Source organism: Heterodontus francisci, chromosome 7, assembly GCF_036365525.1.
Source record: "Heterodontus francisci isolate sHetFra1 chromosome 7, sHetFra1.hap1, whole genome shotgun sequence".
NCBI lineage: Eukaryota > Metazoa > Chordata > Chondrichthyes > Heterodontiformes > Heterodontidae > Heterodontus > Heterodontus francisci.
This window is the reverse complement of record NC_090377.1, coordinates 16,283,631-16,297,231: the sequence shown is the minus strand read 5'-3', so window position 1 is coordinate 16,297,231 and position 13,601 is coordinate 16,283,631. Positions and strand designations below refer to the sequence as shown.

Genomic DNA, 13,601 nt, shown 5'->3' with positions numbered 1-13,601 from the left:
TCTTTTTTTCTTCTACCCACGCCCCCATATGCACGCACACACACACACACATACCTTTTCAAAAGAAAGTTTGCCATAAAAGGGGTACTGGGTACAAATTAGCAACATCACCATCATGCATTTATATCATCCCTTCAATGTAGTTAGAAGTCCCAAGGGCACTTGAGAGAAGTACATTTGGATAAAAATGAACTCTGTGATAAATGATATAGTAGGAGGGTCGCTAAAATATAAACTACAGGCCAGTTAGCTTAACATCTGTCTTAGGGAAAATGTTAGCTATTATTAAAGGGCACTTGGCAAAATTCAAGGTAATCAGCAGAGTCAACATGGATTTGTGAAAGGGAAATCATGTTTAACCCATTTATTGGAGTTGTTTGAAGAAGTAACATGTGCTGTGGATAAAGGGGTGGATGTACTGAGTTTAGATTTCCAGAAGGCATTTGATAAGATACCTCATCAAAGGTTATTGCAGAAAATAAAAGCTCATGGTGTAGGGGGTAACATATTAACATGTACAGAAGATTGGCTAGCTAACACGAAACAGAGAATAAGCATAAATGGGCCATTTTCTGGTTGGCAAGATGTGTGTCGCAGGGATCAGTGCTGAGGCCTCAACATTTTACAGTTTATATAAATGACTTGGATGAAAGAGCCAAAGGTATGGTTGCTAAATTTGCTGATGACAAAGATAGGTAGGAAAGTAAGTTGTGAACAGGACATGAGGCTACAAAGGGATATTGATAGGTTGTGAGTGGGCAAAGATCTGGCAAATGGAGTATAATGTGGGAAAATGTGAAATTGTCCATTTTGGCAGGAAGAACAAAAAAGAAGCTTATTATCTAAATGGTGAAAGATTGCAGAGCTCTGAGATGCAGAGGGATCTGGGTGTCCTAGTGCATGAATCGCAAAAGGTTAGTATGCAAGTTCAGCAATTAATTAAGAAAGCTAATAGAATGTTGTTGTTTATTGTGAGGGGAATTGAATACAAAAGTCGAGAGGTTTTGCTTCAGTTATATGGGGCATTTTGGTGAGACGACATCTGGAGTTCTGTGTACAGTATTGGTCTCCTTATTTAAGGAAGGACGTAAATGCATTGGAAGCAGTTCAGAGAAGGTTTACTAGACGAATACCTGGAATGGCTAGTTTATCTTACGAGGTAAGGTTGGACAGTCTTAAGCTTGTATCCGCTAGAGTTTATAAGAGTAAGAGGCAACTTCATTGAAACATATAAGATCCTGAGGGGTCTTGACAGGCTGGATGTGGAAAGGATATTTTCCCTTGTGGGAGAATCTAAAAATAAGAGGTCACCCATTTAAGACAGAGATGATGAGAAATTTTTTCTTGGAGGGTCGTGAACCTTTGGAACTTTCTTCCTCAAAAGGCAGTGGAAGCAGAGTCTTTAAATATTTTTAAGGTAGAAGTAGATTCTTGATCAGCAAGGGTTTGAAAGGTTATTGGGGGTAGGCGGAGTGTGGAGTCGAGGTTACAATCGGATCAGTCATGATCTTATTGAATGGCAGAGCAGGCTCGGGGCCGAGTGGCCTACTGCTGCTCCTAATTCATATGTTCGTATGTAAAATTGAGTTTTAAAGAAAGACAGACTTGCATTTGTATAGCATCTTTCACAACCTCAGGATGTCAGTGCATTTTAGGGCTGAAGGAGGTTATGGAGATGTGGAGGAGCAAGGACGATGAGGATATGAATTATAAATTTGAGGCATTAGGAGCTAATGTAGGTCAGTGAGGGTCGGATGGTGTGGACTAGGATGTGGGCAGCAGAGTTTTGGATGAAGTGAGGTTATGGAGGGTGCAGGATGGTAGGGTGGCCAGGAAAACATTAAAATAGTCGAGGTTATGATGGTATGAAGAGTATTTCAGCAGCAGATGTGCAGAGGTGAGCAATGTTATGGAGGAGGAAGTTGACAGTCTTTATGATGGGGAGAACCTGACCAGAAGCTCATGTGAGCATTCAATATGAACTATCTGGTTTAACTTGAGGCAGCGGCCAGCGAGGGAGATGTGAACAGTGGCATGGTATGGAGTTTGTATGAGTGGGCCGGAGATGATGTCAATCTTCCCAATGTTGAACTAGAGTAAATTGAAGCTCATTCAGGATTTAATGTTGAACAGCAAGCTGGCAACACTCAGGTGATGGATGTGAACTGGAGAGTTGATGGAGAGGTAGAACTGGATGTTGTCAGCATACAGATGGAATCTGATCCTGCGTCTTCAGGTGGCATTGCCAAAGGGGCAGCATGTAGAAGAGGAAGGGATCCAATGATAGATTCTCGGTGAACTCCAGAGATAACATCATATTCGAGCAGGAAGAGAAACCACTGCTGGATTCTAGCAATGTTTAACGATAAATTTCCCTTCAGAATATTCACAGATTGATATATGGCACAGAATGGAGATATTTGCATTTGGTCACTAACCAATTGAGTCCACAGTGTCAACTTGACGATGGAAAAGCTGAAGTGAGAAGCATGATTAACATATTTTGAGAAATAGTCATTGCACTCGCTGATTTTAAAAAACATATTGTGTAAAGTGGTTTCAGACATTTAGCAAACATAAGAGCCGGAATTTTACTCTCTGACGGCCTGGGGTGGGGGGGGGGGGCCCCTCATGATCCATCACCCTGTGCCCGACGAAGGGCTGCCCCCACTACCCCAATCGATCCCAACACACCCTCTCTTCTCCTCCCCCCCCCCCCCCCCCCCCCCAGTAGACCACCCGTGCCGAGACGGGGCCCGACTGATCACCCCCAGTGAGGCAACAAAAACTTAACTTGGTTCCAGGGCTCCCTGACATCTTTGTCTTGAGGCTGGGCTGCAGTCCCAGCAGTGGCCACATCACCCGGTGGCGCTGCTGGGACTAAGAGCTGCTGGCCCGCTGATTGGCCGGCAGTCTATTAGGTGCGACTACCTGCCTCAAGCAAGTGGAAGTCCCGCCTCAGAACACTTTTATAGGCTGGGGAACTGCAAAAGTGCAGGTCGGATCCCCAGGCCAGGCGGAATCGGGTTTGCCACCAACTTTACGTCGGTAGACAGCTCCTGTGACTGGGGAAGAATGTAGCATTTCCCAGGTTAGAGTGTGTTTTAAGAGCGTAAAGGATTTCAGTTGATTGACGTCCTTATGGCCTATAAAATCATCTCTGTTTCTTGGTGTGTTAACTGGCTAATAATGAGCCCCAATCGTTTCCCCCACAGAACAGTACAAATATTAAACAATCGCTGAAGTGGGAAAAGCAAAATGTTGAAGAATGTTTTCCTCTCTGGTTTTTGTCCTGTCCCTCAGCTGATGGCACTTGGGGCTTGCATTGGGGTATAACTGCAGAAGCTTGGCCTACCTATCCTAACTCACAAAAGTAGCCATTCCTTGTTTCCTGAGTAATTGTGTTAGTTGGCAATTTGACTGCGTGTGGCATCACAGGTGAGCTTGATCTTGTGCATCATGTTCAGAATATTCATTTTCTAGCGTTGGGGTAGTTGACTGTTGTGGATATGTCACTGGACAACAATCGCAAATGGAAACTTTGGCTTCCTCCCTGCAAAACCTAGAGCTGTTCAGGCCAATTGCAACCCCTCAAAATAAAGCCTGAAGTGACAAGGTCTTGGAGTTAATTGTTTTTTTATAGAACCATACATCACAGAAGTGAGGCCATTTGACCTGTGCCAGCTATCCATTTGGGCCCCTGCTCTTTCCCCACCGCCCTGCAAACATTCTCTTTTCAAATATTTATCCAATTCCCTCGTGAAAGTTATTATTGCATCCGCTTCCATCACCCTTTCAGGCAATGCCTTCCAGATCACAGCAACTCACTGCATGAAAAAAAATACTCCTCATCTCCCCCTTGGCTTTTTTGCCAATTATTGTAAATCTGTGTATTCTACATATCCACTCTTATGCCAGTGGAAACAGTTTCTCTTTGCCTATTCTATCCCTACCCTTCATAATTTTGTACATCTCTCTTAAACCTGCCTTGAGCTTTCTCTGCTCTAAGGAAAATAATCCAAGTTTCTTTCGCCTCTCTACATAACTGAAGACCCTCATCCCTGGCACCATTCTAGTAAATCTCCCCTGCAACTGCTGCAAGGCCTTGACATCCTTCCTAAAGTGTGGTGCACACAATTGGCTACAATACTTCAGCTGAGGGCTAACCAGTGATACATAAAGGTTTAGTATAACTACTTTTGAACTCTCTGCCTCTATTTATAAAACCTAGGATCCCGTATGCTTTTTAAATGGGGGAAAACTTAGAGAGTAACAGTCTTCACTGGCAGGTGATAATTTTTACACGCAGGTTATGAATGTTTAGTTTGAAAGAGAAATAGGAATGCACTGGAGAAAAACCTGCTCAATCCAACCAACCAATATTTATTTTCTGTGCTGAAGTCGTTCTAGGTTCTTGAATCAACTCACAGTCTAAAACTCGAGACTGAGGGAAGAAATTATTTGCATATGACTATTTGGCTGATTTTTCACCATTAAAAATGGTAATTACTGTTGCGAAACCTGATCCTATGGGGATGTCGATGAACTTTAATTGGAATTTTGCCCAGACTGATTGCAGTTTTGTTGATTTGAGCAAATTAGAAAATGTTTCTAAAGTATATTTATAAAATGATGTTTACAGTGTTGCTTAAAATTGATCGCTGTAAAAGCTGTTTTGAAATTATCATAACTTCTTGAGGCACTATTTAAATTCTCTTTTCAGAAAGTACTCAAAGGATCATTTCACTGCAACTGTCAAATTATGAATTTTAAAGTGTTTTTAAACCACATGACTTTCTTTTTCTGTCTCCAGAGTTGAAAGTCAAATAGGCTTTACTTTTTAAAAATTGTCAAATGATTCGTTTTGAATGTAGAATGCTTCGAATTGCCATTCATGTGTGTGCCGCCTTTTCTGCTTCTGTGCTAACTAGGAGCAAGTGTGTGACTTAATTGTCCTATTGGATCTGGATTTCAAAACTGATGCAAATTCCCATTTGTTATTTGTGAGGGACTGTGGAAATATGGGTCAATTTATTTTTAAATGTATGACCTCAGGACATCCCAAAGTGCTTTATAGCCAATGAAATTCTTTTGGAAGTGTAGTCATTGTTGTAATGCATGAAACAAGGCAGGCAATATGCACACACCATGATCCCACGAACAGCAATGAGATAATAACCAGAGTATCTGTTCCTGGTGATGTTGGTTGAAGGATATTTTTTGACCAGGATACTGGGAAAAATGGCTCTATGCTTCTCTTCGAATTACTGCCATGGGATCTTGTGTCTCCGCCTGAAAGGGCGGACGAGGCCTCAGTTTGACGTCTGGGATATATGCTCAAGTGCTTAGAGTTGGACGTGAACCCACAGCTATCTGACCCGGGGGAGATTGCTGCTCACTGAGCCACAGCTGTCACAGAAAGTCAGCCAGCAATTCTGCTCCTGATCACCGTCCAGTGGCTGCGACTGAAATTGAATACGTGTAATTGTCAGATGATTAGAAGACTTGACTCACTTGTTGAGCTGATTTTCTGTAACGTATCAAAAAGAAAGACGTTGTATTTAAGGTTAAGCAGCTTTCTGAGGCTTGTCCAGAAATAATTACTGGCCCCCATGAGGTAGTGAAAGGCTGTGATGCTCCTTGGAACTGTATCTCAACCTGAGGCAGCCCCCCATGGAAGCAAGGAGAAAGCTTCTTTTTTTGTTAACAAAATCTCAACGACATTTGTTCCCTTTAGACAAGTCTTGGGAAATTGTTCAGGGTTTACTTACTGCACTATTTATTCATTTATGTAAAGACAGTTAAATAAAAGTTTGAGGGTCTGGATTATGCAGTAGAAAAAGTGAAGCACAAAACATAATGACAGCTCCCATTTCTCATGTTCACTAGTTGGCTTTGTGTGAAGAAGACCCTTCAGCCCATTTGATCCCATAACCTCGGTCTCATTAGGAAGAGTTTTCAAGTTCTGCAGGTTGCACAGTTTGCATGATAATTGAGTTTTATTTTTCTCTGGCTTTTTTCAAAAGGAAGGGAAAGTTTCTATTTAATTTTGAAAACTACGGAGCTACTGCCCAAGATTTTGTTGAGTGGATGAAAAAGTGAGTAAGATTAAGTGTTATATGTCTAAAGAAAATTACATGTGCCTTATCTTGCTGCTGCTACTGCCTCGGGTACAAAAGACAAATTTTTTCACCTTCAGACTATTTCATTACATTGGGAACATAAATGCTTCACTGCATTGTGATTATGAATCCTCTTAAACCTTGCTGTCAGTTAAATGTTTTCATCGTACGTGTTTAACTGCATTACTATCATTAATGTCCCTATCATTCATTTAAACAAATGTTTACTAATAGCTTATTGTCTGAAAGTATTTTGATCCTGAATCTAAGGGATAATGTATCAGAGGCTCCTCTGCAATATGCTAAAGGGCCAACAACAGAAAATGCTGCTTAATAGCAAACATTTTTACAATGACATTCTATGTTGTACTTTAACTTTCTTGGCCACATAAACTTCAATCTACCCAAGCTAAATGCACTCAACCACAAGAGGAGTTGCTGTTAATCTGCTTGTTAAAGATATGTCTTGTGGGAGGTGGGATGGACTGAAAATGATGTCGAACGGGATCAGGTTGGATGGATTTGACAGCAGTTCGTCTGGTGTTCATCTGTGTTCACTTTTATCACCAGTCCGCAAGCAGCACAACCAAAAGCCCCAGAGGTCCCGTGGGCAGACCAGGAGTCCGCAGTGTCCCATTTGACCGACGATAGCTTTGATGGGTTTGTGAAGGAACATCCGTCAGTGCTCGTTATGTTTTATGCCCCGTGTAAGTTGCAGCCTGAATTCAAGACCTTTATCCGCTGCTTATGCGTGTGTTCTGTAAGAGTTATGGAAACTCAACACTTAACCACTCGCTTTTATTAATTGCATGTTGGCTCTGGAGTTATCTACTATCACTCTGGATTACATCGGATCATACCTAACTGGAATATGGTGGGTTTTAATAGTTACTGAGAATTTGACTGTCCCTGGACCCTGGAATTCCCTCCCTCAACCTCACCACCTCTCTACCTCCCTCTTCATTTAAGATATTCCTTAAAACCTATCTCTTCGAGCTTTTGGTCACCTGTCCCAATATATGGCTCAGTATTGAATTTAGTTCGATAACTCTCCTGTGAAGCGCGTTGGCAAGTTTTACTACTTTAAAGGCGCTAAAGAAGTACAAGTTGTTCTTAAATATTGTCAGAAGCTGTTCTCGAAAGAATAGAAGTATGCACGTAGTTGCTGATTTCCCCACCCCCCTTTAAAGCTGGAAATTGGATCCTGGTTTTGATTGTACAGTGCCTAGTTTTATTTATGAACAGGAAACGACCAGCTGGCCTCAGCCCAAACGGTTATAAACCCCATCCCATTCACCCTGTCCCCACACACCAGTCTCTCAGTCCTCTGGAGAGGGAAAAATTCTTTAGGCCAATTTAGGGAAAACAAACTCTGGGAATTTCCACTGCAACCCCTCTAAATAATCAAACATGCTCCAGGAGATCACTGAGACTACTCCACAAATGCCTTTGGTTCCTTGGCTTGAGATTTTGTTGCTTAAATTCATTTCAGCAATGAGAGAGATTGAACAACAATGATGCAGTGCTTCAAGTCAGCTTTGCCAACAAGCCAAAGGCAGCCATTAAAATGCTGTTAATCAACACAACTCGTTATTGATCCTCTATAATTGGCAGTCCATGAATTAAGGACAATTGGTAACTAAAGAGCAGCACAATTTGTTTAATCTCAATTCAGCAATAAGTGCAGTTAAACCTGGCCAAATCATTCTGCCTCGGAGATAAACTGATAAGACATGACAGGGTTGTTTCTCAATGGATATTATTTCAGTGTCTCATAACTTCTGGCTGCTGGTGTTGCCAGGTGAAATGAGATTTTGGTTGGGCTGCATTTGCTGACAATGTAACCACTAGGTGGCGAAGTACCAGCACATGCGCAAATACAGCCTCTTCCACTGAAATGTCACTGTCTGCGATGTCTCAGGCAGCGGCCAGAAATAAAGATGGCGCTGCTCAATTTATCATAAAAAACAAATTCAACCCGAAAATCCCCTCAATAGTTGCCATCGCCATCCCACCCCCAACAGTTCCCTGCTCCCTCCTGCCTTTGTGCTTTTCTTTGCCCTTCCCTCCTGCGCCAGTCGTCTTGCCACTCGCTCCCTGCTGCCTTCCCTTAGCCACTCGCTCCTGCCTCACTGCTTCCCCGCTTCTCGCTTCCCCCTCCACCCTGCGCTCCAACTGCTCATGCCATGATTCCCCGCAGCACCCCCCCCCCCAAGCCGCTCACTCCAGCCTGTGCCGCTTCCCTCCTCTCCGCCACTCGCTGCCACTTTCGATTGCTCCCCGCCACGCCGCCCGAAGAAACAAGGCAGGGTGACATGGGAGCGAGTGGCTGAGAGGAGGGAAAACGACGCGGCCTGCAGCGAGCGGCCGGAGAGGAGCAGAAGTGGGGAGCGAGCAGCCGGGGGTGGGGGGAAGCGGGGGCGCGAGCAGCCAGAAAGCAGAGTGGGGGGGGGGGGGGTGGAAGTGAGGAGCAGGGAAAGGGGAGGGCGGAGGAACGGTGGAGAGGTCTGGAGCGAGCAGCTGAGGGGGAAGAGTGGGGCGGGTGGGGCAGGAGCAAGTAACTGGGGTGGGGGGGGGAGGGGGAGTGATGGTGGAACAAAACAAGTGGATGAGGGAAGATGGTGGCGCGGTGGGGATCGAGCGGGGTGAAGCGGCGATTGAAGCACGGATGGTGGGAGGGAGCAGGGTACTGTTCAGGTGAATGGAGAGTGGTGAGGACGTCATTGCGTGGGGACGTCACTCGCGCATACTGGCAATCTGGAAAATGTTTGCCTGCATTGATAACGTCTGCGATCGCTCTGCGCATGTTCTATGTTGTCAGGAGTCACAAGGTTTTGGTTATTTACAGAGCAGCACCCAATTCATGTGGGCCGCTGCTCAAAACGGCTTCCTCGATCACAGCTATGTCAGTGAAAATCCGTAGCACTTGGGTGCTGCCAGTAATCTTCAGTTTTCACTGACCATCTGTGCCAAAGGGCTGATTTTATATAATGGAAAGCAGGGGGATTAGGAGGAAAAATTGGAAAGAAAACAAATAGGCTTTACATAGAATTTGCCGGATAGAAACAAGATTTTCAGCCCAACCACTCCATGTCCGTGTTCATGCTCCACACTCATCTCCTCTCATCCTTTCATCTAGCCCTGTCAACATATCCTTTTATTTTCTCCCTTGTACTTATCTAGCTTTCCTTTAAATACATCGATGCTACTTACCTCAACTACTTGTGGTAGCGAGTTCCAAATTCTCACCACTCCCTGGATAAAGAAGTTTCTTCTAAATTCCCTATTGTATTTATTAGTGACTGTTATATTTATGGCTCTTGGTTTAGTCTTGCCTGCAAGTGGAAAAAATCTTCTCAACATCTATCCTGCCAAACACTTTTGTAATTTTAAAAGCCTCAGATCACCGCCCAGTCTTTTTTTTTCCAGAGACGAGACACAGCCTGTGTTTTGTATTTATTTGAGAGATGTGGGCCTTGCTGGCAAGGCCAGCATTTATTGCCCATCCCTAATTTGTAATGTGTAATTTCCCTAGAGAAAGTGGTGGTGGTCAACATTTCCTGATGATTTAAATTTTTATTTTTCTTATGCATTTTCTCCCCACTCCTCCTTTCCAGAAGACATTGACTGCTTTTTTCAGAAAGGTCCCACACTAGTAGCCCTCCAGTGCCATGCCCAAGTGGACACTATTTATATGCCAACCATAATCGTGAATGTCTGTGGGCTGATTGGCTGCCTACTTGGGTGGGTGAGCGTCTCGGCGAAGCCCAGTCCTGGACCTCACTCAGCATTTATCCTAGTCCGTTTGGTTCAGTCAGCCACTGGACAAATTTACTAAGCTACGAAAGGAGGTCCTTAATGCTTTTGTTCTTCTCTATTAACATTAACAAAAAGGAGCAGCAGTCGGGCATATGGCCCCCCCCTTGCCTGCTCTGCCGTTCAATAGGATTATGGCTTATCTACCTCAACACTTCCCCGCCCTATCACCATTTCCCTTGATTCCCTTAGTATCCAAAAATCTATCGGTCTCAGTCTTGAGTATGCTCATTGAGCATCCACAGCCCTGTGGGATAGAGAATTCCAAAGATTCACAACCCTCTGAGTGAAGAAATTAACCTACTGGTACGACAGCTAACCTACAGAGTAATTACAATAACCTGCGGGAGATCCTTGCTCATCAGCAGTGAGATAGTGAGTCTCTTTAAAAAGCTGGCTGTTGGTTCCCTGTAAAAGGTAGCGTGTCAAAAAAATAAATTGTTAAATATAATTCAGTTATGTGGAGTGACAGGAGAAGCTAGGATTGCTCTTGTCTGAGCAAAGAAAGTTAAGCAGAGATTTAATAGATGCATTCAAAATTAGTGAAGGGTTTTAATGAGAGGAGATGGGGAGAAACTGTTTTCACCAACAGGAGAATCAATAACCAGAGGGCACAGATTTAAGATGATTGGAAATAAAAGCTAGGGGCTATTATGTGACAAGTTGTTATAATCTATAATACCTTACCTGAAAGGGCATTGGAAGCTGATTCAATGTACCTTTTCAAAAGGGAGCTGGATGTGTACTTGAAAAGGAAAGATTTGCAGGGCTATGGCAAAAGAACAAGGAAGTGGGGCTGATTGGTAGCTTTTTCAGAGAGCTGGCACAGGCAAAATGGGCCAAATGGCCTTCTCCTGTGCTGTATGATTTTAATACAAATGGAGTTTTTTTCCTAATTTGCCAACTAGTTGGGTGAATGCAGCATTTTGGAAACTGAGATGCAATATGTTAAACTGAGACAAAAATATATCCGCCCTTATCCTTTTATAAAGAGTTTTAAAATCCATATTCTCTCGACTGCGCTTAAACAGTTGACAGGTGTGAGCAAGAGTGTATGCACTGCTGAGCTGGTAGCTGGTAATTGTCACAGTAACAGGAAGTTATTAAACATGGAAATAATGGCTGAGGGCTAAACCTATCTGCTTATCACTAAGGCAGAGTCAGCTGGCCAGTTATTACTGAAAGATCAAGTAAATTGTGTTGCTGTTTAGTTACCAATTGTTCTTAATTCATGTACTGTCAATTATAGAGGGTCAATGTTCAGTGTTGTGTTGATAAACAGCATTTTAGTGACTGGTTTGTTGGCAAAGCTGACATGAAGAATTGCATCACTGAATGTTTTGTTTGTCTGTCCCTTAGGGGCCCTGCCCCTCTACGGTGGAAAAAGGACTTGGATTTATATAGTGCTTTTCATGACCAGAGGACAACCCAATGTGCTTTACAGCCAGTGAAGGAATTTTGAAGTGCAGTTACTGTTGTAATGTAGGAAACGTGGCAGCGAATTTGCACACAGCAAACTTTCACAAACAGCAATGCGATAATGACTAGATAATCTGTTATTTGCCATGTTGATTGAGGGGTAGATATTGGTTAGGACACCAGAGAGAATTTCCCCTGTTCTACTCCTGCTCCTATTTTTCTAGGTTTCTATAGGGATCAAGGGGTACGGGGAGAAAGTGGGACCAGGGTACTGAGTTTGGATGATCAGCCATGATCATGTATAATGGCGGTGCAAGCTTGAAGGGCTGAATGGCCTACTATTTTTCTATGTTTCTTTCTATGAAATAGTGTCGTGGGATCTTTTACGTCCACCTGACGGGGCTTCGGTTTACCGTCTCATCCGAAAGACGGCACCTCCAACGGTGCAGCACTTCCTCAGTACTGGAGTGTCAGCTTCTGACCTCACTCAGTGGTGAGCGTGCTTCCAACTATATCATGGCTGACACCTGTGGGGCTGCGCACCTCGCGCTCTCCCCTGCTCTCCCCACCCCCCGCCACGCCCTGTGCTCCTTGTCTCTCACGCTCTCTCTCACTCTCCCTCTCACTCTCCCTGGTGTCCTGGGCAATATTTATAGCTCAATCAATGCCTAAAAAAACAGACAAATTGACCTTTATCATATTGTTTGTGGGAGTTTGCTGTGTGCGAGTTGGCTATTGTGTTTCCAACATTACAACAGTGACTACACTTCAAAAGTAGTTAATTGGCTGCAAAGTGCTTTGGCACATCCTGAGGTGGTGGGCGGTGCTATATAAATGCAAGACTTTGTTTTTTTTCATGAAACATATCAAAAATAAGTATATTTCTGGTTTATGCTATTTCAAATTGTAAGGGAGGATTATTTTGGGAGGCAAATATAACTAACAGAGAAAGGGAAGAAAAAATATTCAAATAGGCAGTTCTGAAAAAGTCATATCTGACTCAACATCAACTCTGTTTTTCGCTCTCCACAGATGCTGCCAGACCTACTGCATATTTCCAGCACTTAATACAGATGCTGGAAATCTGAAATAAAAAACAGTATTTTGCTTTTATTCAAATATGTAGCTGCTTTCGCCGTTTTTAAAATGGGCAGTCAGGACTGTGGTCTTGGAAAATGTAATCTGCTCCTCAACCTCATTCCTTTCACCATCCATGTATGTACTTCATCCTGAACTCGACTCTACCCCATCTAATTAGCTCATGTACAGTCCATCCCATTGTGTAGTCTACCCCACTCAATTAATCTCCTTGCATAGCCCATGTGCAAACCACCCTACCGTGAACTCTACCCCGCCCATTTAATCTCTTGAAGAAACGTTCTGCGTACAGGATCCTGCACGGTCTTGACAAGGTGGATGTGGAAAAGATGTTTCCTCTTGTAGGGGAGTCCAGAACTAGGGGGCACTTTTAAAATTAGGGGTCGCCCTTTTAGAACAGAGACGAGGAGGAATGTTTTTCTGAGGGTTGTGTGACTTTGGAACTCTCCAGCTCAGAAGATGGTGGAGGCGGGGTCATTGAATAATTTTAAGGCAGAGGTAGATATTTCCTTGTTGGGCAAGGGAATCAAGGGTTATCGGGGGTAGATGGGGATGTGGAATTCGAGACACAGACAGGTCAGTCATGATCTTATTGAATGTGGAGCTGGCTCGAGGGACCGAATGGCCTACTGCTCCTAATTTGTATATTTGTAAATATTTCCTCATTGCCAATGGTTAGTCCTAGAATATTCCTCAGTCCTCACATCTCTGCTATTTAACCCTGTTTTCCATAGACTGCATTCTTCTGAGCCCAGTTTAGGGAAGCCCATGTTTTTTCTCTTGATGGGTTGGTAACACCCTCTGACCTGTTAGATTTCTGGTTACAATGAAATGATGAGAGCCTCTCTTGAATCAGTTTGCATGGTGCAATAGTTGGCATGTGGCATCCATGGAGCTGTAGTTAGAAAACTATGACACCTTCCTAAGTGAGGTGCATCTAATTTTGATTCTGTTTCCAATACAGGGTGTGGTCATTGTAAAAAGATGAAGCCAGAGTATGAGGAAGCTGCTGAGGTGCTGAATAATGACAGTGATGTAAGGAAATGTTTGTGTTGTTCTTTCCTAAGATTGCTGCTGTTTTAACCGGAGTTAATGATGAATGGGGCTGGTGCACCCTAGAAAGGAGAAATAATGATCCCATTTATC

At 43.5% G+C, this 13,601-nt stretch overlaps 1 protein-coding gene across 1 annotated transcript in view; it reads left to right on the top strand.

Moving 5' to 3' along the window:
• The window catches only part of pdia5 (protein disulfide isomerase family A, member 5), a 126,091-nt gene that overhangs the window by 38,919 nt on the left and 73,571 nt on the right, over window positions 1–13,601 (top strand). Inside the window, exons 10-12 of the mRNA XM_068034842.1 lie at window positions 6,027–6,098; window positions 6,693–6,829; window positions 13,420–13,490. Coding sequence (XP_067890943.1) covers window positions 6,027–6,098; window positions 6,693–6,829; window positions 13,420–13,490 — 280 coding nt within the window. The remainder of the gene's footprint in view (window positions 1–6,026; window positions 6,099–6,692; window positions 6,830–13,419; window positions 13,491–13,601) is intronic.